The following is a 22,004-nucleotide window of genomic DNA, read 5'->3' as shown; positions in this document are numbered from 1 at the left end:
GAGTGTCAAAGCTCAGATAAAATGCACACTGCACTTACAGTCTGGTCTTACGAAGGTTCTGTTATGTATCTTTCAAAGCATGTGTAAGTTCGAAATTAAAGCCCCGTTAGCACCATGTTACAACATTTTACAATGGGAGTCCCCACGATACGAGAAATGTCAGTGTAGGAATACGAATTCTGCTCCGTAAGCGGGTCTTAAGCGCAGTTTCGGCGTGTTTGACTCCCTTCCTCAGTTTAAAGACTTGCCAAGTCCGTGAAAATATTGCTAAAAACCAGCATATATTAACTAGAAAATGAACCACCCCCGCATAATGTAATCTTAATGCTTTTAATTGAATCTGGTGATACCTATGAAAATAAATAGCCTAACGAACGAAAAGTACAATTAGCTATTCTAATCCTTATACGAGAATTCCGTATATCCAAAAGATATGAATCCAACCTCAAGTAACCTTCTAAATGTTCTTATATTGCATTATGCTGCCCCTATTTGCCTATCTCTTACTGGCTTCTGGGCCGAATCACCTGCACACAGCGTATCACTCTATAGAATGATGCTACACAAACCTCACTGCCTCTTTGTCCATGTCAGTCTTGTGAAGAGTAAATAGAGAGAGACCTTAGACAAGCTTCTGTAAGGCCAATAGTTGCAAGTTAAGGAGTCTTGATACACTAATTGCCATAATTAATTAGGCTTTCGGACGAGAATGGGTTCTTGTGCCTCAAAACCTAAAGAGAAAGGATATGTGCCGCTTGGGAACATCACAGGCAGATCAAAACTCGATACCACTACACAGCGATTGGGCACAAAAAACGAAACAGCAGAGGTAAAGCAGAATACTTCAACAACTAAAACCACCAAGAATGCTCATTCAGAGAAACCGCAGTCCAATGGGAATGTCCTAGGAGGTTCCGAGGGGGAAAACACAACAGACGATAAAAGAAACTTGTCTTCCAGAGAAGCCGCCAAAAGAGCAGCAGAAGAAAGGTACCAGAAGAATCAAGAAAAGCTCAAAGAAAGCAAAGATAAATTGAAAACGATGTCGCAGCTTTCTAAGAGCGAGAAGGGTCTTGTATAGTAATGACAGACATTGTTATAAGTTTACCACCAGACACGGTATTCCACATTTATAGGAGACAGCATATAATCAAGATAGGCGAAGTGAATGACGTCGAAATATATTACCGATATAAAACAATATATCAGATACTAACAATACTATTCGTAACAGTTAAACTAACAACTTCCTGTAAGCATATCATGCACGCCTCTCAAGTTTTCGACCTGTTGCATATCTTGTATATGACACATGTACAGTATTGTTTTAAAAAGAGTTGCCATCCTAATACTCTAAATCACTAATTGAACACTCTCTTCTCCCAAGTATGTCGAAAGTTAAGGCCAAGTACACCAGTCGTTCGGGCTCCTTCTTTGCAGAGGAGAGACAGAAGCTCATATCTCTGCTAGAAGTGCCTTTATTGGAGCTGGTGCTCACATACCTTCCACACCACCAACTCACAACAGAAGCAGAAGATGACACTTGGGAAATAGTGGCAATCAACTTGAATAATCAACAGTTCATAAGGACAATGGAGGAATCCGATAAAGAGAAGCATCTCGAAGAATTGCCGACTCTCAACGGACTATTCGTCAAGGAGATTTACAATGACCTCTATCAAAAGTTCATTTCAAATTTACCATTCTGGGCAAGTCAACCTGGCCAACCACCATACCAAGTAGACGACGAGACATTGAAGCGAAAATTTGATCTGAAAGCCAATTTCCTACTCTTTGAGTTATATCGTTTAAGGGGCCTTGGGGCAGAAACACTTGCCAAAATCAGTAGGGAGAAGTACGAAGAGCAACAGAGAAAGGCATTTTCTGACAAGAGGCGGAAACGGAGAAGTTTTAATGTCACCGAAGGACAGTACATCGCAATAGAAGATGTTGATGGTCAACGTACAAACGGAGAAAAAGGAGAAGAAGAAGATGCTGACGACGAAGTGTTCAGCAAGAAAAAGTCACTTGAGGTTCACAGGGCTGAACTGCTTGAGAAGCAATTGGAAGTATTAAAGAAAGAGTTGGTCAAACAGAAGAAGAGACACGAGCAGATTGTAAGAGAGAATGCTTCTTTACTCGAATTGAATCACGAATTGGTCTTACAGCTTAAAGACGCAGAATTAGGATCCAGGCGGCCCCCACTTGGAACATGATATGAATTTCATGGGGTAAGGTCACACAAAGCAGATAGACAAAAATGAAGAACAACTAACGACGCTAAGATGGCGAAGTAGCATAGCCTAATAACTCCAGTAATGGAATATTTAGAATTAGAGTAAGTGCTGTTTAGTAATTAAAAAGTTAATAAGTCACAAGACAGAACTGTGCTACCATTAAACACAACCACTGACTCTGAATGAACTGGATCATAGCTATCCAGTTGACTGGGCAATCATGAGTCAAATGTCAGTATGGAAAATGCACTGAAAGAGAGTTCAGAGAGGTTAATACGTAGATCTGAAACTGATATCGCTATTGTTCAGTTCATGCATTATCTGTTTATAATTCGCTTATCTATTTTCGCTTAGCTATTAAATGCAATTGATACTTCCTTATTATAGTAGGATTATAATGAGAACCTGTAGAAGGAACTGTAGAATGAGCTGTCACACAATAACGAACTACTTTTATGAAGAATGCATTCTAGACCTGAACATATACAGAATCTCTTCGGGCGCTCATATAACAAGATTCTTTAAAGTATTAGTTAACCCTTTGTCTATCCTCTTCACTATTCAAGTTGATATTTGCCTGCATCGATCAGCACTACAAGTTAAAGCACTGCGTTATACCATACATACCAGTATATACCCATTTACCGTTTTCCACCTTTCTCAGAGTTCTTGACTCCCAAATGCCGGCGGAGTTACTACTGAGCAATCCGCTTCAACTTCCATTACCCTTGTCGTCCACAATCTCACCTCTACACTAAAATCTTCACTCCATCACTACAACATCTACTACTCAAGCACACCTCTAATGTCTAATGTCTAACGTGTAACATCTAACATCTACTTAACAGTCACTCGCTCTTTTTTTAATTCTTTTTAAGGTAGACGTATATTCCTATTATTTGACTTATTGGGTTTGAGAAAGTCCACCAGCTAATGAGAGATAATATAGATCAGAACATGGTGAACAGTATGGAAAGAAGCTACTGTCAATTGGCTCCATGACTCCTTAATTATGAGACTACAAACACACCCATACCGCATTATATACACTTCACTCACTCTCTCTCTCAATTAAATCCTACACACAGTCCTACCACCAAATTCACGATTCTTACAGCCATTAAAATAACTAACCGCTCAAGTATTTACAGACAACAGTTGTTTCTATAAACCAGTGATAAATCAGTTAGAAAAAGCGATGGATTCCAGCTCAAAGGTTCCACTATCGCACTCGTTGTGGTCCCCCCACGATACCGTAAAAGATGCCGCAGAATCTCTTGGGATTAACCTCCCTGAAGAAGCAGCTAAGAATCTAGCAATGGACGTCGAATACAGAATCCACGAGATTCTCGAAACGGCGATCAAATTCATGAGACATTCTAAAAGGAAGCTCTTGATGACTACAGACGTGAATAATGCGCTCAAAGTGCTTAATATAGAACCGCTCTACGGCTATGATAACTCCCAGCCATTAGTGTTCAAAGAAGCTCTTGTGGGAGCTGGTGGTCAAACACTTTATTACATAGACGACAACGAAATCGAATTCGAGAAGTTGATCAACCAAGAACTCCCTAAAGTACCCAGACAAACCACTTTCACAGCCCATTGGTTAGCTATAGAAGGTGTCCAGCCAATGGTGCCTCAAAATCCACTTCCAGCAGAAATCAAGAGCTTGCCTCCAATCATTAGAGGAGCCACTCTGTCAATGCTAGGAAACGACATACTTAACTTGGGCCAAAGTGGTGATAATAAAGATTCTGCTCAAGGATCTTCTGTGGCTACAAAGGATAAGAAACCAACAGAAAAGGAATCTGAAGTTAAACCATTAGTCAAACATGTCCTCTCCAAAGAACTCAAATTGTACTTCGACAAGGTGGTCGAAGTACTTATTTCAACAGATCCAGAAAAGGAGAATTTGAAGGATGCGGCTTTGACTTCGTTGAAGAATGATCCTGGTTTGCACCAGTTGGTACCTTACTTCATTCAGTTTGTTGCAGAGCAGATCACTAACCAACTCAGAAACATCGAAATCCTTTCGACCATGCTTGAGGTAATTTCGGCTCTTGTAGACAACAAAACCATCTTCTTGGACCCATATGTTCATGCCCTTATGCCCTGCATTTTAACATTATTGTTGGCCAAAAGAATAGGACCAATAATTAAAGACACAACCTCAAAAGAATCCCAAGACATATTAAGATCGCAGTTGGCAGTTAGAGAGTTTGCAGCAATTCTTTTAGAGCATATAATCAAGGTATACGGTTCATCGTATTCTACTCTCAGGCCCAGAGTCACAAGAACTTTATTGCGTGCATTATTGGATTCTTCCAAACCAGTAGGAACCCACTACGGTGCACTCTTAGGTTTGAAAAATATGGGAAGTGAAGTCGTGAAATTAGTCCTTGTGGGTAATTTGAAAGTATGGTGCAGCCTGGTAGTAGAAAACAGCGATAAATCAGACTATGAAAAGGATATTCTATTGTCTACCACCTTAGACATTTTAAGAAAACTTAAGATTACAGTGCCGCAAGATGAGAATCAAATGGAAGTTGACGGCGAAGGATTTTCGGAGGAAATAAAAACAAAATTGAATGACTCTATTGGTGATACTCTTGCTGAGATCGTCTTAGACCAGGATGATGCTAAGGACATTGTCAGGGGCCTCTTCTTTGGAGAGCTCGTGGTGTAGTTCAATAGATTTATGAGTACTACTACGGTAGATGTATTAAATACGTGTATATTATTAATGTATCTTTATCTGATCTTAGGAAGGTGTATGTGCGATTGACCTTCTCTGTCGGCCATCATCAGAAAGTCTTCTTCTGCTTGGCATAAGTCCGTATTGTCGCGGTGGCTTTAGGTGAGAGAAAGCCATCATCCGAATCTTCTGAATAGACTCCTTCTTCCCTAATTGGATCGTTATTTGAAAAGACCAAATTCCTAACCTCGGGTGACAGTTCAATTACTGACTCTTTATTTTCTCTTTGCAGTCTTTCAATTCTTTCCATTTGCATCGGAGAGCCATCCCATCCTGTGTTATAAAAGGGAGAGTCGTGAGCAGATATTGGCTCACCCGGCTTGGCCCTTCTATGAGACTTGGAACTAGCATTATTTCCAGGAACGGAAAAATTGTCTTTATGTGCTGGAGTCCTTTGTACTTCAGTATAGGGTGACGATATCGATGTTTGGATAGTAGATGTCATAGGGGGAGATTTGGAGACCGGGCTAGATGTTATAGGGTTTAAATGATCGACAGTCAAAGAAGCACTAAATAGCCTGTTAGATATAGATTTCTGTTTCCTCAGACTACTGGCTGGAATAGTAATATCCTTCGAAGTGGGACGCACAAATTTATCCTCTGGTGTCTTTATTACTTCACTCATATCTATCACTCTTACGGAATTATGAGGCGTAGACTCGACTTGTGATACAGCTCGACTTGATCCAGCACTTAGTGAATTGACTACCGCAGAAGCCAAGTTCTCGTCCTTCGACAAGGTAGCAGAGTCTATCCGTGTTCCAGGTACCACAGATATAGATTTGCTCTTCATCGGAGTAGCCAAAACTTGAGTTTGTGACTGCAGCCGAGACAGAGATAAGTTCTTACCCTTGATCTTCTTACTGTTGCTAAATATAAACGAAGGTCCCTCATGAATGTTAGATTTATCGGAGAGGCTTTTCAGCCTCTTAGCAAGGGATCCATTTCCAGTTGGAACCGTTTCTGAGGACTTTTGACCATTGCTCACAGACATATCTACTAGTCTTTTTTTGAAATTCTTAGAAGAAAGATTGGAAGATGACCTCTTCAACGAAAAGGCTGGCATGAGATCATACTCTTCTGATAACCCGGAAGTTGATGCTTTGTCTAATTTAGGTACTCTACGCGTTAATACCACTTTGTTATATTTAGATTTCCTCTTTGTTCCTGATTGTTCTTGGGAATCTTTGACTATATTTTCGGAATGAGTTGATATCTCTTCTTCCATAGGTGATTGATCTCTACTTGTCAACTTCTTTTCCGCTTTGTTCTTCACGATTTTAAGATTCAGGCCCTTCACATTATCCACAACATACTTTACTATCTCTGGCAATTTCTTGTTGAAATATGGAACTAGAACATAAGCAAGAAATGATATAGAACTATCATTTTGCTGATTTTGAGCTCTTCCAAGCAACATATCCCATAATCCCATTCTGTCCACTATAGAATTAAGGGTTTTATACAATGTGAATTGATCAAGAACCACTGCCTCATGTTTGTCCTCGATTTGTACATCTGATACGTTAACACCCATGCCCAAGAAAGTTGGTATGATTTTCTTTTTTGCCTTTGATTTCTTTTTACGAACAAGAGAGGACTTTGCTTCCTTGCTTCTCTTATCTTCTTCCTTCTTTTGCTTCTTAGCATTTTTGGCCAAAAAGTCAGTTTCATCTATCTCCCATGCAAGGAGCATCTCAAAAATGATGATAGTTTGTAATTGAGATTCTCTCATTTTCAAGTCAATTATCAACCTCTGTAATTTGCTCTCGTTGACTTCATCAACAGAATTCCTGGCTGATTGCACTTCTGAAATTTCTCCATTTAGCTTCGCTGGAGTTTTTGAATTATTCTCAGCAGCTAGTATTGCATTTACTAAACTTCTGTGCTTATCCAAGAACTCCTTCTGACTTTTGATTTCATGTATGTCCGTTATTATGGGGTTGTCATTATTACTGTGTACCATCTTTAAAAGACCAAATCTGCCTTGATGTCGTATATCCATTTGGTCTATGGGCAAGAATAGTTTCTCCAATATTGAAATCACTATTCCGTTGTCGTTCCCACATAAGTTTCTGAATCGCGTTAATGCTGTCTTCGGAAAGTAGTTCAATGGAGTATTTAGCGAATATAAAGTAGAATAATATCTTGATCGAAGGAAGTCCGCTGGGTTCTCCAAATTTGAAGGCGAGTTTAGAATTTTCGACAGCACCGTCGGTATTATCTCCTGGGTCCTTTCTTCCGATATTGAGGGTGGCTCCATACTAAAGTCAGCCATCATATCCTCAATTTCTATAACATTTTCTAGTCTATTATCACCATTATCATTCGCTTCCACACGAGAACTCTCTAACAAGTCTTGTATGGTATCTATCTTCGTCGGTATTGCGCCGCCATAATTGATATTTAAGTCTTTATATCCCAAACCTTGTGGAAGAGGTATTATGCCATAATAATTATCTTTCATATTAAATATTATCCCCAATTGGTGGTCTTTATCAGTGGCTCTTTTCTGAATCTTTACGAAGAAATAGACCGATATAAAAGGTAGTAAGATAGAATGAATTTCAGTGCTTAACTTGAGGACTACTTTGCTCAACTCGCCAGTAGCTTCTTCATCACCTTGCAATTCTTTTTCTAGAATGGAATTAGCAAAGAATGGTAGTTTTAATGCATTATATGAAATAGCATTTAACGTTTGCAATAGCGTAATAACCAAAGGGTATGAATCTTGAGATTGCTGGACGTCGAAGGTAAAGGGAAGGTCCAAAGTAGCAAGATCTATTATCTTGGTAGCTACCTTGTCCTCTACAGACATCCTTTCGTATCAAGACAATGTTAAAGTATACTTTTGATTTAATATAGAATAATGAAATATTAACTATGTAGAAAACTGGATTTCCATATTGGGGACGAGAGTTCCGAGGAGTTGTCTTCCAATTTCCGGTTGATAATAGTCGGAAGTACACATACATGTGAGGAAGAGCGAATGCCCTCCAGAAGGAGGAAAGAGGGAAACGAAAGGTAAAAGCTAGTGAATGAACTAATCTACGAATGTGATATATATGGCTATTCTTCTATACCATTGGCTTTCCCGTGTTCATTTATTTTTCCAGTAAGTGAAAGAGCTAACGTTCTCCATTTGATCTCCGCCATAATATTATATGATATATATATAGGGCCCGGATTTCACCCAGTATAAACGCGTCCCGATGCCCGGATTATTACTCTCTTAAAGTTTGCCAGCACGAAATGGAACTTCTAAAAATGATACAGATATGTGTATTCAATATCAGTTTAATAAATGTAATACATATTGCTAATGCTCTCCATTGATCTCACAAAGGTATAGGGAAATGTTGGACTTTTTATAGACTAATATATAAATAAAAGCTCGTCATTGGGTTCTTCTTATGTTCCCATTATATTTGTAACCATTCATCCTCAACAATATCCGTTATAGTTGGTCTCTGCGATACTTCTCTCACAAGAATCTTGTTGATGAGCTTTAAGGAGGACTCGCTAATCACATATGGAACCCTCAAGTCTCCTTCCATAATCTCATCAACATTGTAAAATGGATTCTCTTTGTACAACATAGTATACAATAATATACCCAAAGCCCAAATATCTTGTGGTTTCCCTTCGTACTTCTCACCACGGAGTACCTCAGGAGAAGCGTAATCGATGGTACCCACAAAGACGTCAAAAGGTCCCAGCCTGGTGTAACCTGCACTACCGAAGTCAATTAGCTTAATCACACCGTTCTCATCGACAATGACATTCTCGTCTTTAATATCCCTGTGCACAATTCCGTGCTTGTGAAGATGATAAATGGAAGAAACTACTTGTTTGAAAATAAACTGACATTCTAGTTCAGTCAAATCCTTTTTCACTTCGATATAGTCGAAAAGATCAATAGCAGGGGGGTCTCCAAAGATAGGAGTCTCAAGGTAGTAATACTTTTGGTCTTCAAAGAAATCAACAATTCTCATAATATTGGGATGAGGCTCCGAATTAAGGAAAGCCATAATTTGGATCTCGGATGGAATGGTGCCTAATTTTCGGTCTCTGACCCAAGTGTCGACCAAAATACGTTCCTTATCAATGCATTTCACGATAATTTTATAGGCTTCGTCTTCAATATGCTGCGCCAAAACGACTTTACCATAGGCTCCCTCTCCCATATCCTTTAAAACCTTGAATTCAGAGAATTTCTTCGATCTTCTCTTGCTTCCGACTTCCTTCGGCCAGTTTTTCGAATTTAACATTTTCTCCTCAAGCATACTTTGCTCAATTGCTAATATTTCTTCCTCTGAGAATGTTCTATAAGTCTTATCACCAACCTCCATATGAATGCCATCCTCAGTAAGAGGATCTACCCCCGAAACTGAGGTAGCTTGTGTGTCTTGAGATCCTTCAGAAGGAGGAATACGACTGCTTGCAGTAAAGGTACTGCCGTCAGATACAGCTCTTGAATCCAGAGTTCTTGGGGTTAGTCCGAGGGACAGGTTGAGTCTCTCTTCCGACCTTACTTTATCAAGTGAATTGTTCATATACCTTACGGGAATACCGAAAGATCCATTCTTGGGCTTTCTGGTACTGTTTTGGCGGGCTATGTCCGATCTATTGGGTGTGAATTCTAAAAATTCTGACTCTTTCTCGGCAAGTAATTTGAGCTGAGAAGGTAAGTTGACGTTTGAGTTGTTCCGCACCGTACCTACTCTCTGGTGCCTCGTGCTCTTGACAGGAATATCTATCTGTTGCTTTGCGTCAAATGCCAGTAACTTCACTTGCAGCTTCGTTCTTTGTTTGGTATCAGACATGGAGGTCAATGAAACGGCAGACCTATCACCAGATGATAAAGAAAGTGAAGAAGTGCTACTGCTCAAGCGATCCAATTCTTTAGAAATATTCCGTTTTGTTGCTGAACGGGAATATGTCACCCATACAACTAAAGCGTCATATGTCGAAGCTCTCACTTGGACATCAATGTAGATGGTCTTGCCATCTCTATGCAAACCCTCTATTCCCCTAGAGTTAAAAAAGAATTCCTCTGCGTCCTGATGGGGAGAGTCTTGATGTTTCAAAACAGCTTCGTATTTTCTAAAAAAGTGCTCTGGAAGTACAAGTCCTGGCGTCAACTTTATCGCATCACAATTTTCTGTTAGCCCAGTATGCAAAATCCTGGTGAAGTTAGGGATAATCTTATCAATAGACTGACCATTAAGAGCCTCTGATGAACGCCCAAACATATTCTTTGCGATTGCGTTGTTGCAAGATAGTATATGGTAGTTGTCGGTACTAATGACAAAGATACCAGCTATATATGGCATAGAGTGAACCTTTAATTTGATCTCATATTTGTCCAGGTTAATTTCAAGAGGGTTTGAAGTGATTGCGCAGGGAATATTTTCGTTTTCCTTGAACTGAAGTGTATAGTACCGAGTTCTGTTTATGAATGCACTGTCAGAGACATCCTGTGAGTCAAAGTAAGATGGATCAATGTCGTCATCGTCATAGTCAACTTGCATTGGACTCGTATCTGCGGTATACGACGACGACAACGAATCCGATTGAGAAGAGATTCCATGTCTTAACTCATAATCAAGAGATTCCGAGATGTCGCTTAAACGCTCAAAAATCAGTGTATCGAAGCGGTCAATAAGCTTACCAGCAATCTCATTGATAGAGTCAATTTTGTAGGAAGTAGAGTTGGGAGTTGTGGGAGTGATAGGAGTATATAATGTATCTTCCTTTTCAGGGCCAACTTCCTTTGGGTCAGTCTCTTTTTCATCTTTCATTGCAGAGTCATGCTCCTTATCAATAGGAGTCATAGGAGAATCATTCGCGTCATCTGGAACTATTTTAGACGCACGTCCTGGAGTTGCGGAGACAGAAGTAGTGGCATCTTCTTTCTTCTTCAGAATAACAACGTCAAAGGCATCACATGGGATCTGGTCGAACATGCAAATAATCAAATCTCCTTTACGTTTAGCCCACATCGAAGTCCAAGCGTAGTTCTGATCACCAGGGCGAGCTATTGCGACAATTTCACCTGCAAATAGGATATCATTGTTCTTCTTACCTTTTGCATTTCGTCTATTCAGTCTCATCAGAAGATCAAGATTACTGGAAATATAATTATTCAACCGTCCCATGACTAAATCTCTGAACTGGGGTGCAATAAGATCCATCAAAGTTAATGCTCGAATCATGTTCTTCAGTACTCCAAACATAAGACAGGCAAGATCATTGGCGGCTTTTACAGACCACGGATTGTCGACCTCGACAGTAAAAACCGACTGCGGTAAAGCATGTTTTGTAGAAGGCATTGCGTGAAATGGACGATTACTATTGTTGCTCGAAAAAGAAGAACTCATTGGAGCTCCATAGCTAGATGGATTCGTGCTGTTAAAAGAGCTGGGAGTGGTGTAGTTACTGTTCAAAAGATTCAATGCTGTTGTAGATGGCCTCACCGTATTGGTAGCTAATGAGCCAGTTCCATCGCTTTGAAGCAAAGAAGAAGTCATCGCTGAATTCTCAACAAAAGGGGTGGCTAATGCATATAAAAGCTTGTTCTTCACAAACTCATATCTGATGTGATGGTTTTCATTTAAGATGTCGTTTCCTTTATAGTTAGTCAGAAGTGACAAGTCGTGAAGCGTGGACGCTATCTCTGAATTACTTTGGACAAGTGAATCCAAATCATTTTCAAGCAATGTTATGATATCCTTCAAATCATCTCTAAGGATGTTGTCATTGGAAAACGCTGCTGAACTTGATACTACCCGGGTAACTCCTGTCATACCTGCTTTGGAAGGAGAAAGTGCGTCGTCGTCATCTTCCAAGATTTCTCTGGTTATAGGCATACTATCTGAACGTTTCATAGGCGGTCTGAAGAACGCAGATAGTGCTGCTGAAGACGCATTGGTTTCCAACTTGTAATTATTATTCATACTGTTCTCTGGTGCACCTGTAGTGATAATGCTGTTATTGTTGTTAATATTGTTAAGCTTATAAATTTGTTGGCTATTTTGACCAGATTCATAGCTATTAGTGCTGATTACACTGGTAATGCTGTTTGTACTATTTTTGCTGTTTGCGGTCTTGACGCTTGTACTATTGTGGATGTTTTCTCCGCTATTATTACTATGCCCATGAGCATATATATTGTGTCCTAGTGCTGGTGGGTGAAGAAGGTTAAATTTGGCCGCATTATTTACACTCAGATTTGACAAATTACTGAGAGAATATATCGGAGTATTCTCCATGTTAGGACTTCTCTCTCCTGATATCCTTGAGGGATAGCTCGTGGATGCATTTCTTGAGTCATTACGGTTCCCGCTAACCATTCTATTGCCATCGCCAAGGGTTCCGCCTCCTAAGAAGTGCAGCTTGATTAAGTCCGGGCGGTCCTTTAGGATTTCAAGTGATCTCTTTAGAACATTTAACCGCAATGCTAGTGAATTAGGTGAAAGATGGGCATACGAATAAGCATGCGATGACTCTATAGGGAATGTAAGGATATCTTCCATGTCTTTGAAGTCGGATGCTCTTGACGAATTGGAAGCTGTAGATGAAAATAATGCTGGTGAAGTTGGTATTGTTGTGTTTGTATGTAAAGTTCCTGTTATATCGACAGGGGCATTGGGGTTATTCGTGTTAACGGGTGGTCGTCTTGAATTCCTGAGTTGATTTGTTATAGGAATTGCAGATTTAGAAACAGATTGGTTTAACGGTGGTCGTCCTGTTAAATGGCCAGGTAATGCAGAAGGGGCATGAGATGATATTGAGAAGGTTACCGAATTGGCTGATACCCCACTTCCTTTGCCTAGATTGGCATTATTGTGAATGATATGATTGTTATTATATGGTTTTGATGCTGTATCTTCCATCTCTATGTCGCCGTCATCTTCGTAGAGAAAGAACAGCGGCTTCGGGGCCGGTGACCCCGGAGTAGGGTAGTTTTCAGCCGTTTTAACCATTATGTATCGAGGGTTCGTGGTATTCCGATGTGCTGTGGATTTTCTAATCACTGGAGAAGATACCTGCGATCAAAGGCCACTTGTATGAGTAGTTTAAAGCAGTTTGAGCCAGTTAATAGCCGTTTTTGGTGGCTTATTCGTGAGGTGAATGGTGCTGTTGTGCTGGCTGTAAATGGCAGAGAGAGTGATGATGGTGGTGCGATAGTGGGATTCCACGGGATTTTGATGATGGTTTGTAATTTGGTGAACGGTGACTACGGGACGAGAGACTTGTGGGATCGTTGGTGCTTTCCTCCGATGAAATAGGACGATTGTGATGGCAATCTGTGCTAGCCGCCAGAACAACAACAGTGTGTGATTCGGACTGTGACACCGTAAAAATCGGTTCTGGTGACAGAAAAAAGAAGAAACCGAATTCTATTGCGGTAAAGTAGGGGAGTGTACAGGGATACGGGGAGACAAGGGAGTTATTGGTGGTGGATGGCGGTGGAGATGGTGGTGAGATGAAGATGGTGCGGCGGTGCGGCGGTGCAACAGCGATGATGTAATGGGGGAGAAGAGGCAGAGGCAGAGAGGGTGGGTGAGAGCGAGGGTGAGGGTGAATGTGAGAGTGAGGGATACGATAAAGAAGATTGACGGAGGAGAAGCAGGTGAGAAGTGAACTGAGAATTTTTGAACTGAGAAGTGAACTAGTGAGACATCGTAGGAAGAATAGAGAATTATACGTAGAGAGGGTAATTATGCTATTACGATATTATGTAGTTTTAGGTTTAGCTAGCTATGTCTTAGGAGGTCAATACGGTTGCAGCAGGAATTGGGGATTTTTCATGACATTTCCGGACGATTTGGTGGGGAATTGGTGGAGGTGAATGTGCTGTTGAATTCTATTGTTCAATGACGTCGTATGGTACTGCAACGACGATCTTTTTGCATGCTGGTGATTCCGGCGATGGTAGTTCCATTTGGTGGAGAAAAAAACTCCCATTTTCGGCGTAAAAAACGATGCTGGCTACTGATGGTGGGCGCACTGTCAAAGTGAATGCAATCTCCTGTGCCGTCACGAGGGTACTTAATACTGGAAAAGGGTTTCCTTTTGGGCAATAGATAGAGATTTTAGTGAGAAAGTTTAGCCACTCGCTTCCTGTGGTTTTAGTGAGCGAATAATGGCTTCATTATCAGTCCTTTTTTTTAGGTGGAGAGTTAGTGGTGAGGTGTTCTTTGATGGGAGTATGTTTAGAAGGAGGTGGAGGAGGAAGAAAAAGAATAATAACAAGAGAGTACTATCTATTTCTAATGTGGTTCGATAGTAAGGGATAAGGAGTATTCTTTTATACATTCTAGAAGGGTGACTGCATCTTCTATTACCCAATGTTACATTTCTCAACCCCCTTTGCCATGCTCTTATACAGACTATTCTCATGAAGCAATCGTAGTTGTGTATGCATGTATGTAATCTCCGCTGACTCTGTCATTCATTAAATTAAATTACAGCAATTGGTTGCATGTATGTAATTAAATGGTTGAGGAAAAGAAACAAAGAAACACCATTTATGGAAAAGGTACTTCATATTACGTGATATTTGTCTCGAATAGACGTCTTTATATGAAGAAGAAGAGCGATAGTTTTCTTTATCAAAATGATAGGATCCTTATTTTGCATAGCACATGGAGTTATCGGTCCATATCCATTGAACTTGTATCAGGCCGCAAAATCTCATTATTTTATCTTCTCGCAATAATTGTGTGAGGATACATATATATACTTTGTTCACATATATATTTGTCAGGGGTTTTATTCAATCTAGATGCCACTTGAACGACGTAGTAAGTATCCATCTAACCGCAGTGGCAAATGAACCCTCCTAAAGGTATTTTACTAAGGATCCAATACGTTACTCTGGTAATACATATTTATATCGCTTGTATTTCGCAACTAGCCCTTGTCTCCTTGGCTCCTTATCTCGCATCTCTTCCCTAATTATTGCAAGTATAATTATTAACGACGACACTACGACAAGATGGCCCCTTGGCACTCCTGGAATTTGCCCGTTATTGACACGAAATGTTCTTCTAACGGTCTACAAGACCTCGTCTATTGGAGCCTCCTTCGTCTAATTTATTATTTGCCAACATTCTCTAGCGAGATCTAACCGTAATAATTCCTTCTCTCAGATCTGAGCTATCGCCCAACTCATCTCTTCTCATCGATCTGGGGTAAAATTATTAATACATTGTCATATTTATTCTGGACTTATTAACATTTATCATTTAATAATGCATTAAAATAAATATCGAAATATCTACATATATATTACAGATCCTTACCATCCCTTCCTAATTACTAAACGTTCTGACCCAGATATCTGTGTCCTCATGGCCTCTCCATAACCTGCTTATGGTTATTCCCAAGCCATATTTCTTCTTTTCTATCTCATCTTGCTTGGTCTTCAACTTTTCTATGGCCTTGGTGATTTTCGTCCTTGTTGCATAATCGACTTCGACATTATATGGGGGTAATAAGTTGGACAAAAAATCGATTTCTTTCTGGATTTTCACCACTCTATTTTCGTATTGATCGAATTTGCGCTGTGCCTTGTTTAACTTGGCGATGTCTCTGGCTCCTTGGTCTTCTTCGACGGGCACTGCTTTCACTATCTTAGTCTTTGTAGTATAGTTAGATGACGAGTTATGTGAACGTGGGTCTTGGGTGATAGGTGATTTCGGCGTAGCCACCGTTGCCGAAGGTTCGTCACGAGATATTTTCCTCACGGTGAATCTGACGGGCTTAATGGCGTTACTCTTTGGAAGTGGAAGTGATGGCGACAGAGTTGGTGCAGCAGTGTTTACTTTTGCGGCTGCTTCGGTCTCTGTGTCTGTGTTTTCGTTTGATTTTTCTGTGATAGTATCGGAAGTTGCAATTTCCTTCTCTTGTGTCTTGGGTTCGCTTAAGCTGTCTATGAGCTTGTGTGTGGAACTATCGCTGTTCATCGACGATATCGATGATAACAGTGGCGATGCCTGACTAGCATCTATTGATGCATCTTGCGGAGTGAGTTTGTCATCCGTTGGGGAGATCGGAGGTGTTGGAACCAGGGTATCAGGCATTTTTGCAGTGTTTGTTTGGAATCTGTTTTTTTTTTTTGACGACAGTAGTCAACAGGAACGGACAGATTACGACAGGTAACCGCTTAACACTCAATTAATTCTCTGTTTGCTGCCAAACAGTCAATAGTAAATACAATGGGTATTCGATGGGTCGTTCTCTATGGAAATATAGCACGAAAACAATTGTTCTGACGTCAGCACCAAGATTCCTATGTCTATATAATCCTACAGTATACACTATATTCTATGGAATTATGTACTATCGCCGTTGTTATCACTTATCGGGTTGTCTATTACTGGTAATACCGTTCTATTTATATATTTACTGTGTTTTGATTACGCGTCATCCGAAAAATTAGATTTCGGCGGTTACCCGGCTCGGAGACCCAGGGAGGCCGGCTGCAGGAGCCGGATAGGGGCAGATCTCTGATGGGATGAACATGGGTGGTGGTGGCAGTCAAGAAAGACAGACCAATGAAACGGAATTGGTATGGGATGGGACGTTTTGGGCAAAAAACGAGGTGTGTTGGTGTGGGGGGACGGAAGATTTGTAGTTGAGCTGAAATTAGTGGAATTAGTGGAGTGGAGGTGGCTGGTGGGAGGAGTGCCTCAGTATTGAGTGGTGGTAATATTGTTGTTTTTTTTGTTTTTGTTGTATTTGTTGTATTTGTTATATTTGTTATTGGCTGTCGTTGTTGTTTTATGTTGGTCCTATAAGTAGTTATATTAATTCTATTATTTTTATTAATTTGATTTCGAGGGACTAGTTTTATCCGAATATGCGGTCTTTCTATAAGTCCTATATTTTTATTCCATCGATATAATAGCCCTCGTGTGAACCGGATTAAACTAAGAAAGACCTTATGCATGGAGTATTAACCGAACATAATTTCTTTGTGTGAAGTAGTTTATGCTGCCGAGAAAGTTCTTGGAGAACTGCTGGTGCCTGAACGCAGCTTATAGCTAGTCCGTAATGATGAGCCCAATATGTGATGGAGTAACAACTACCCAAAAGTCATAACCAGCCAATGATATCTACTATCTTCAAGTCAAACTAGTAGTTGCCCATATCCTGCTGGTAGTTGGCCCCTATCGAGGCTAGGGCGATTTGCCATTGATGGTACTGGGCAACATCCGACATCCCGAAATTTCCTTATCTGGAGATATTTCGCATCCAAAGTCGCTTTAGAAGACTTAAGCCAGAACATATAGCTTTAGTCCGCCTGAAGTCTGGATTGGGTCTTGTTTTGGCTTGTTTGGGGACAGAATGTGTACCTGGTGGCAAAGATAGCATTCCAAAGTGTTGTAGATTCGAAGAACAGGGTATAATGGAAAAGCTTGTTCTAAGTAGTTGGCAAGTGTAGGCTTGATTATTTGTGCATGGATGCTATATTATACACAGGTAATATAGAAAGTCGCTTTGATTGATTATGTCGTTATGATTAAATGGGTTCATGGTACTAAGTATTCTTCTTCACATTAGATAGTTGAATGTTGTCTATTTTTTGGGGACATATACAATTCAGGCAGAACTTAGGATTAAATGGTAAATATTGAATTGCCGGAATTAGTTCTATTTCGGTAGAAAATCGTTCTATCATTGCCATCTTTTTGTTAACTATATGACTTGAATGTCGCAATAAGAAACTACTATAACCTTTCTCTCTTTCACCTTATGAAATGGTCACTTCTGGGCTACTTGAGTTACTTCGTAAGTTAAAAGCTTCTTTTCGGTTCAGTTACTAGCACTCCAACTTACTAACTAAAGAGAATACATTTACAATTCTTACTACTTATACCTTTGGATTCTTACCGACATCACCTACAAATCACGACATTTTCACATCTACTATATTTGATGAGTCTAATAAATTTTGCAATTACTTTATTCTTTCTTTACTTCACCAATACGGAGCAATTCTCAATGGGTGAAGTAGTAAATATCTCGCTTTCTCAGTTCTCGAACCATGTGCTGACACATCTCTTTAATAACCAAGAATCACATATTCCGTATAAGAAAAATGCCACTGTTAATTATAGAAATAACGTATTTCTAAGCACTAGCAGCTCTGGGGGACATACCAATTATGCCCCACGAGCTTTAATTTATGATTTGCGAGAAGGATTGGGTTCGCTAAACAAGTACGAGTACCATGAACCGCCTTCAAACTTTGACCATATACCTTCTGGCCAAAGGGTTAATCTTGAACGAATAGTTCCAAAAAACCAATATCAAATTAATCTTGACAAAGGCGTAAATCCGTCTGCTCAAGATGACATTTTAACTACTGGGAATACCAAATACTGGACCGACTATAATAAGTTGATTTATAATTCAAAGTCTTTAAATACATTAACTAATTTCAAACACCAACAAGACGGATATGGAATACACCAGAACTTTAGAAACCTTAAATTCAATACCTTCAACGTTGGCCAACAAGAGTTCTCGGATAACAGAGACAATATAGATACATCTTTGGACACATTTCGCTACTTTTTAGAGAAATGTGACTTGCTCCAAGGTTTGAGTCTAGTAACTGAAATGGACAGTGCTTGGGCTGGATACTCGAACCTGTTGTTGACAGAACTTATAGACGAGTACTTTAGCACTGGTATAAGCAATAGCAAGCACAGCATATGGATGTATGGACTCTATGGAACTTATAATAGTGGAAAACCCAACTTAGCTCAAGTGGTTTCTCGAATTAAAAGCACAATTGAATTGACAAAGAACTCCACTTTATTCTTGCCTATCAATACCCGGCCTAGTAGCTTGGAATTATTCACCAATGAATATGATGATACTAGTCCCTGGCATTCAAGTAGTGTAAGCTCAATGTTTATTAATTCTATTTGGGGCATCAATAATCAAGTCGATGGATCTCATTCGATGAGCGAAATTGAGGACAGCTTGCTAAGAGGAAATTATCAAAGAAAGATAGTTAACGAAGTGAAATTGAACAAGATCAAACCTAAAGCAAAAGAGGTGTCTTCTATCTACAATTTGAGTTCTGATGTGGATATTAGTGCATATTATAGCAATCCAGAAAGCCTTTTAAAGGAAAAGAAACAGACAATGACTAAGGATGATTATGTGGATCTTAGTTTTCCAACTTCAATTCCCAACGATAAAGCATTCAAGCCTTCTAAAAGCACTCAATACTTCGTTAAAGACTACATAATCCCCAAAGATGGTTCAGAGGATTTGGAAGAGTCCCTTAACAAGAGGGATCAGGGCACACCTAAAAACGTATATAGGAACCGTGATATTACAGATGTAATGAAAGGAGAGACTTTTCCCAAGAGGATCCTCAGTGACCAGGAGAACTTCAATTTTTATACCGAATTCAACGTGAATACTGATTTTAGAGCTGAGTTGAGTTCTTTTAAGACGCTTTTACTGAACATCAAGCCTAGCCATGTCCAATTGATGGAGATTATAGAGGATAGGGCAGAATTGGTAGAGGACATTAGCAAATTAATGGAAGAGTATACCATCGGAACACAATTTAGTGACGAGCTGGACGATGATGATTATTAACTTAAATGATAAGTCACAGGGATGTTCTATTCTACAAAACTTTTTTTCATTTAACATATTCACATTTCTGTCCGTATAAATAGAGCTTAAGGTCAAATTCATAGTCTAACTTATATTCACAAAATAACAAGCAGTTTAACCGACGGTCTTCTCAACCAAGAAGATTCCATGGTCATCCTTCAATGTCTTCATGATTGGGTCGTTGATCTTAGAGCTCATTGGAGCCAACAATCCTCTGGTACTCAAAGTACCATCCAAGATTTGTTGAGTGGCAACGGCACATGGAACACCAACCAACTTGGCCATAGACGAGTAACCACCTGGAACACCGTAGTCAACCAAAGTAGAAGTTCTGACCTCGTTCTTACCATCAGCCCATTCAATACCGAACTTGTGTTGTAAGACAACCAAGTCTCTTTCACCTTCTTCGTATTGCATCAACTCTTCCAAAGTGGCACACAAAGTGTCCAATGGGTTACCTCTTGGAGTGGTCTTTGTCTCAGAAAACAATCCCAACCATTTCAAACCAGAAATGATACGCTTCTCGTCATCCTCGGACTTGAACTTGGTCAAAGACTTAATCTTTGCGACAATGTCGGCTTCCTCGCTAGAGGATGCACCAATCAACTTGGCGGTGGCCTCCTTCCAAGCAATTGGCTTGGAGAAAGTCTCGGATTCTTGGTCCTTCAAGAATCCGGTGTCAACCAAGACCTTGATGAACTCTGGGAAACCTTGGAATCTTAAAGTACCTCTGACAACGGTCTCGGCCTCCGGGATGTTGTAGAGCTCCTTGTAGGTGGTGGAGTCTCTGTTAGGGTAAGCAACGAAAGCAAAACCTGGGTAGATGAAGTAAGGTTGAGCAGTGGCCATCAAATCTTCGGACTTGACATTGACAACTTCGCCATCCTTCCAGTAGCTAGCCGCATTTCTAAGTGCCAAAAGAACACCTCTAGAAGACCAGGAGAACTTGTAACCCAAAGGATTGTCGGAGTTCTCTGGGGCTGGCAAACCACCACAGTAAGAGAGGAAAGACTTGATCTTACCACCTTGAGCGTGGACTTCTTCGATAGTCTTGACAGCGTACAAGTGGTCGATACCTGGGTCCAAACCGATCTCGTTCATCACAGTGATGCCAGCATCGATGATTTCTTGTTCCAAAGCCTTCAATTGGGGGTTAATGTAAGAAGTAGTGACGACATGCTTCTTGTTCTTGATAGCAGCCTTGACCACGTTAACGTGGAAGGTGTATGGAATCAAGGAGATCACCAAGTCGAAGTTGGCGACTGCCTTGTCGAGAGCCTCCTCGTTGGTGACATCGAGGGAGATGGCAGAAGCGACGGAGCCGGCTAATGCCTTGGCCTTGGACAAAGTTCTACAAGCAACAGTAACTTCAACACCTGGGGTCTTAGACAAGATATCCACGGTTGGCTTGGCCACGAAACCAGAACCAAGTAAGAGAACTTTTTGGGTCATGATTGAAAATATTCGAATAAAAATTGCCTAACAATAAGAACAGCGATTTCTGAGTTCAAATCAACAACAATTGCTATGAAGAAGTGAAAGAACTCCCAATATATACTAGGTTATATGTCTTTAGAATAAGAGTACTCCACTGAAAAATTTCACTAGCCGATAACCTGTATAGTAGTGCCCGATCGGGCAATATAATCGGCAGGGAAGAGGCCGGTTTGGGTAATTTAAGCGGAAGTTAGCCGCGAGGTAGAGGAGATTAGTAGTGCGTTATGGGTGTTATCCAAAATTGTAGATAGCGTTGGCGGTTGATGATTTGAGACTTCCCGATTAGGCGAGATGGTGATGGTAATGTAGTCATGTGGTGTTAAGTCATGTGACTTGTATGGGTGATATGGGTTATATGGGTTATGTGGGTTATTGATCTGATGGTTATTGTTGTTTTTGGTAGAAGATATAATAATGAAGGGGCTATATGAGATAGACCCATGGATATGATTGAGGGTTGGTGAAGGGATTCTATTAATGGTTGGATAGCTTACTTAAAAAAATGATGAAAATGATGAGGATACATGGGAAAATACATGGCAATGGAGGCCGTAAGTGTGTCTCATGTTTATTGTGATACCATTCGGCCTGGCCGCGAATGGCATTGTTTCATAGAGCATTTTGAACTTTAGTCGGGTTGCGGGTAGTAGCATTTCAAGAGGTTTGACTCATTGAACTGATAAGATATTATCCTTTTTCAAGCATTCATTGCAACTTCAACCCTGTGCTGCAAATCAGTAACAACTGGCTGCGAAATTTGGAGGTCCGTTGTGTTGAATAGATAGGCTGTACAGATTAGAAATAATGTTTTTGGATTGGGTTCTTATCTACTCTAATAAGTCATGTCTTTCTCC

General features: G+C 40.2%; 8 protein-coding genes across 8 annotated transcripts; 4 read left to right on the top strand and 4 right to left on the bottom strand. All coding sequences in view use genetic code 12, as the record gives it.

Moving 5' to 3' along the window:
* Nucleotides 1–299: 299 nt before the first annotated feature.
* RJT20DRAFT_21698 (uncharacterized protein) lies at nucleotides 300–1,206 on the top strand. Its single transcript, XM_064919283.1, has one exon. It carries the CDS (start codon nucleotides 710–712, stop codon nucleotides 1,079–1,081), a length of 372 nt encoding a protein of 123 aa, XP_064777734.1. The 5' UTR covers nucleotides 300–709; the 3' UTR covers nucleotides 1,082–1,206.
* Nucleotides 1,207–1,228: 22 nt separating this feature from the next.
* On the top strand, nucleotides 1,229–2,629 carry RJT20DRAFT_125033 (uncharacterized protein). The gene has a single exon (XM_064916382.1). The coding sequence runs from the start codon at nucleotides 1,389–1,391 to the stop codon at nucleotides 2,214–2,216; it is 828 nt and encodes a 275-aa protein (XP_064777733.1). The 5' UTR covers nucleotides 1,229–1,388; the 3' UTR covers nucleotides 2,217–2,629.
* Nucleotides 2,630–3,405: 776 nt separating this feature from the next.
* On the top strand, nucleotides 3,406–4,974 carry TAF60 (Taf60p). The gene has a single exon (XM_064916381.1). It carries the CDS (start codon nucleotides 3,436–3,438, stop codon nucleotides 4,924–4,926), a length of 1,491 nt encoding a protein of 496 aa, XP_064777732.1. The 5' UTR covers nucleotides 3,406–3,435; the 3' UTR covers nucleotides 4,927–4,974.
* RJT20DRAFT_125028 (DNA replication regulator SLD3-domain-containing protein) lies at nucleotides 4,975–7,839 on the bottom strand. The gene has a single exon (XM_064916380.1). It carries the CDS (start codon nucleotides 7,811–7,813, stop codon nucleotides 5,045–5,047), a length of 2,769 nt encoding a protein of 922 aa, XP_064777731.1. The 5' UTR covers nucleotides 7,814–7,839; the 3' UTR covers nucleotides 4,975–5,044.
* Nucleotides 7,840–8,417: 578 nt separating this feature from the next.
* Nucleotides 8,418–12,533, bottom strand: FUN31 (serine/threonine protein kinase; the record flags this gene model as incomplete). Its single annotated transcript, XM_064918700.1, has 5 exons — nucleotides 8,418–9,674; nucleotides 9,789–10,676; nucleotides 10,893–11,971; nucleotides 12,149–12,181; nucleotides 12,242–12,533. The coding sequence occupies 5 exons, from the start codon at nucleotides 12,531–12,533 to the stop codon at nucleotides 8,418–8,420; spliced, it is 3,549 nt and encodes a 1,182-aa protein (XP_064777730.1).
* A 2,784-nt stretch (nucleotides 12,534–15,317) lies between these two features.
* RJT20DRAFT_5239 (uncharacterized protein) lies at nucleotides 15,318–16,088 on the bottom strand (the record flags this gene model as incomplete). The annotated part of the gene is made up of 1 exon (XM_064920505.1): nucleotides 15,318–16,088. The coding sequence occupies one exon, from the start codon at nucleotides 16,086–16,088 to the stop codon at nucleotides 15,318–15,320; it is 771 nt and encodes a 256-aa protein (XP_064777729.1).
* Nucleotides 16,089–17,895: 1,807 nt separating this feature from the next.
* RJT20DRAFT_125023 (uncharacterized protein) lies at nucleotides 17,896–19,668 on the top strand. Its single transcript, XM_064916379.1, has one exon. It carries the CDS (start codon nucleotides 17,947–17,949, stop codon nucleotides 19,630–19,632), a length of 1,686 nt encoding a protein of 561 aa, XP_064777728.1. The 5' UTR covers nucleotides 17,896–17,946; the 3' UTR covers nucleotides 19,633–19,668.
* On the bottom strand, nucleotides 19,669–21,215 carry LYS9 (saccharopine dehydrogenase (NADP+, L-glutamate-forming)). The gene has a single exon (XM_064916378.1). It carries the CDS (start codon nucleotides 21,103–21,105, stop codon nucleotides 19,768–19,770), a length of 1,338 nt encoding a protein of 445 aa, XP_064777727.1. The 5' UTR covers nucleotides 21,106–21,215; the 3' UTR covers nucleotides 19,669–19,767.
* Between the last annotated feature and the right edge of the window lie 789 nt (nucleotides 21,216–22,004).

Source organism: Scheffersomyces xylosifermentans (assembly GCF_036884685.1).
Source record: "Scheffersomyces xylosifermentans strain CBS 12540 chromosome Unknown RJT20scaffold_1, whole genome shotgun sequence".
Classification (NCBI taxonomy): domain Eukaryota; kingdom Fungi; phylum Ascomycota; class Pichiomycetes; order Serinales; family Debaryomycetaceae; genus Scheffersomyces; species Scheffersomyces xylosifermentans.
The sequence above is the reverse complement of the archived record's forward strand: the minus strand, read 5'-3'. Positions and strand labels throughout refer to the sequence as shown.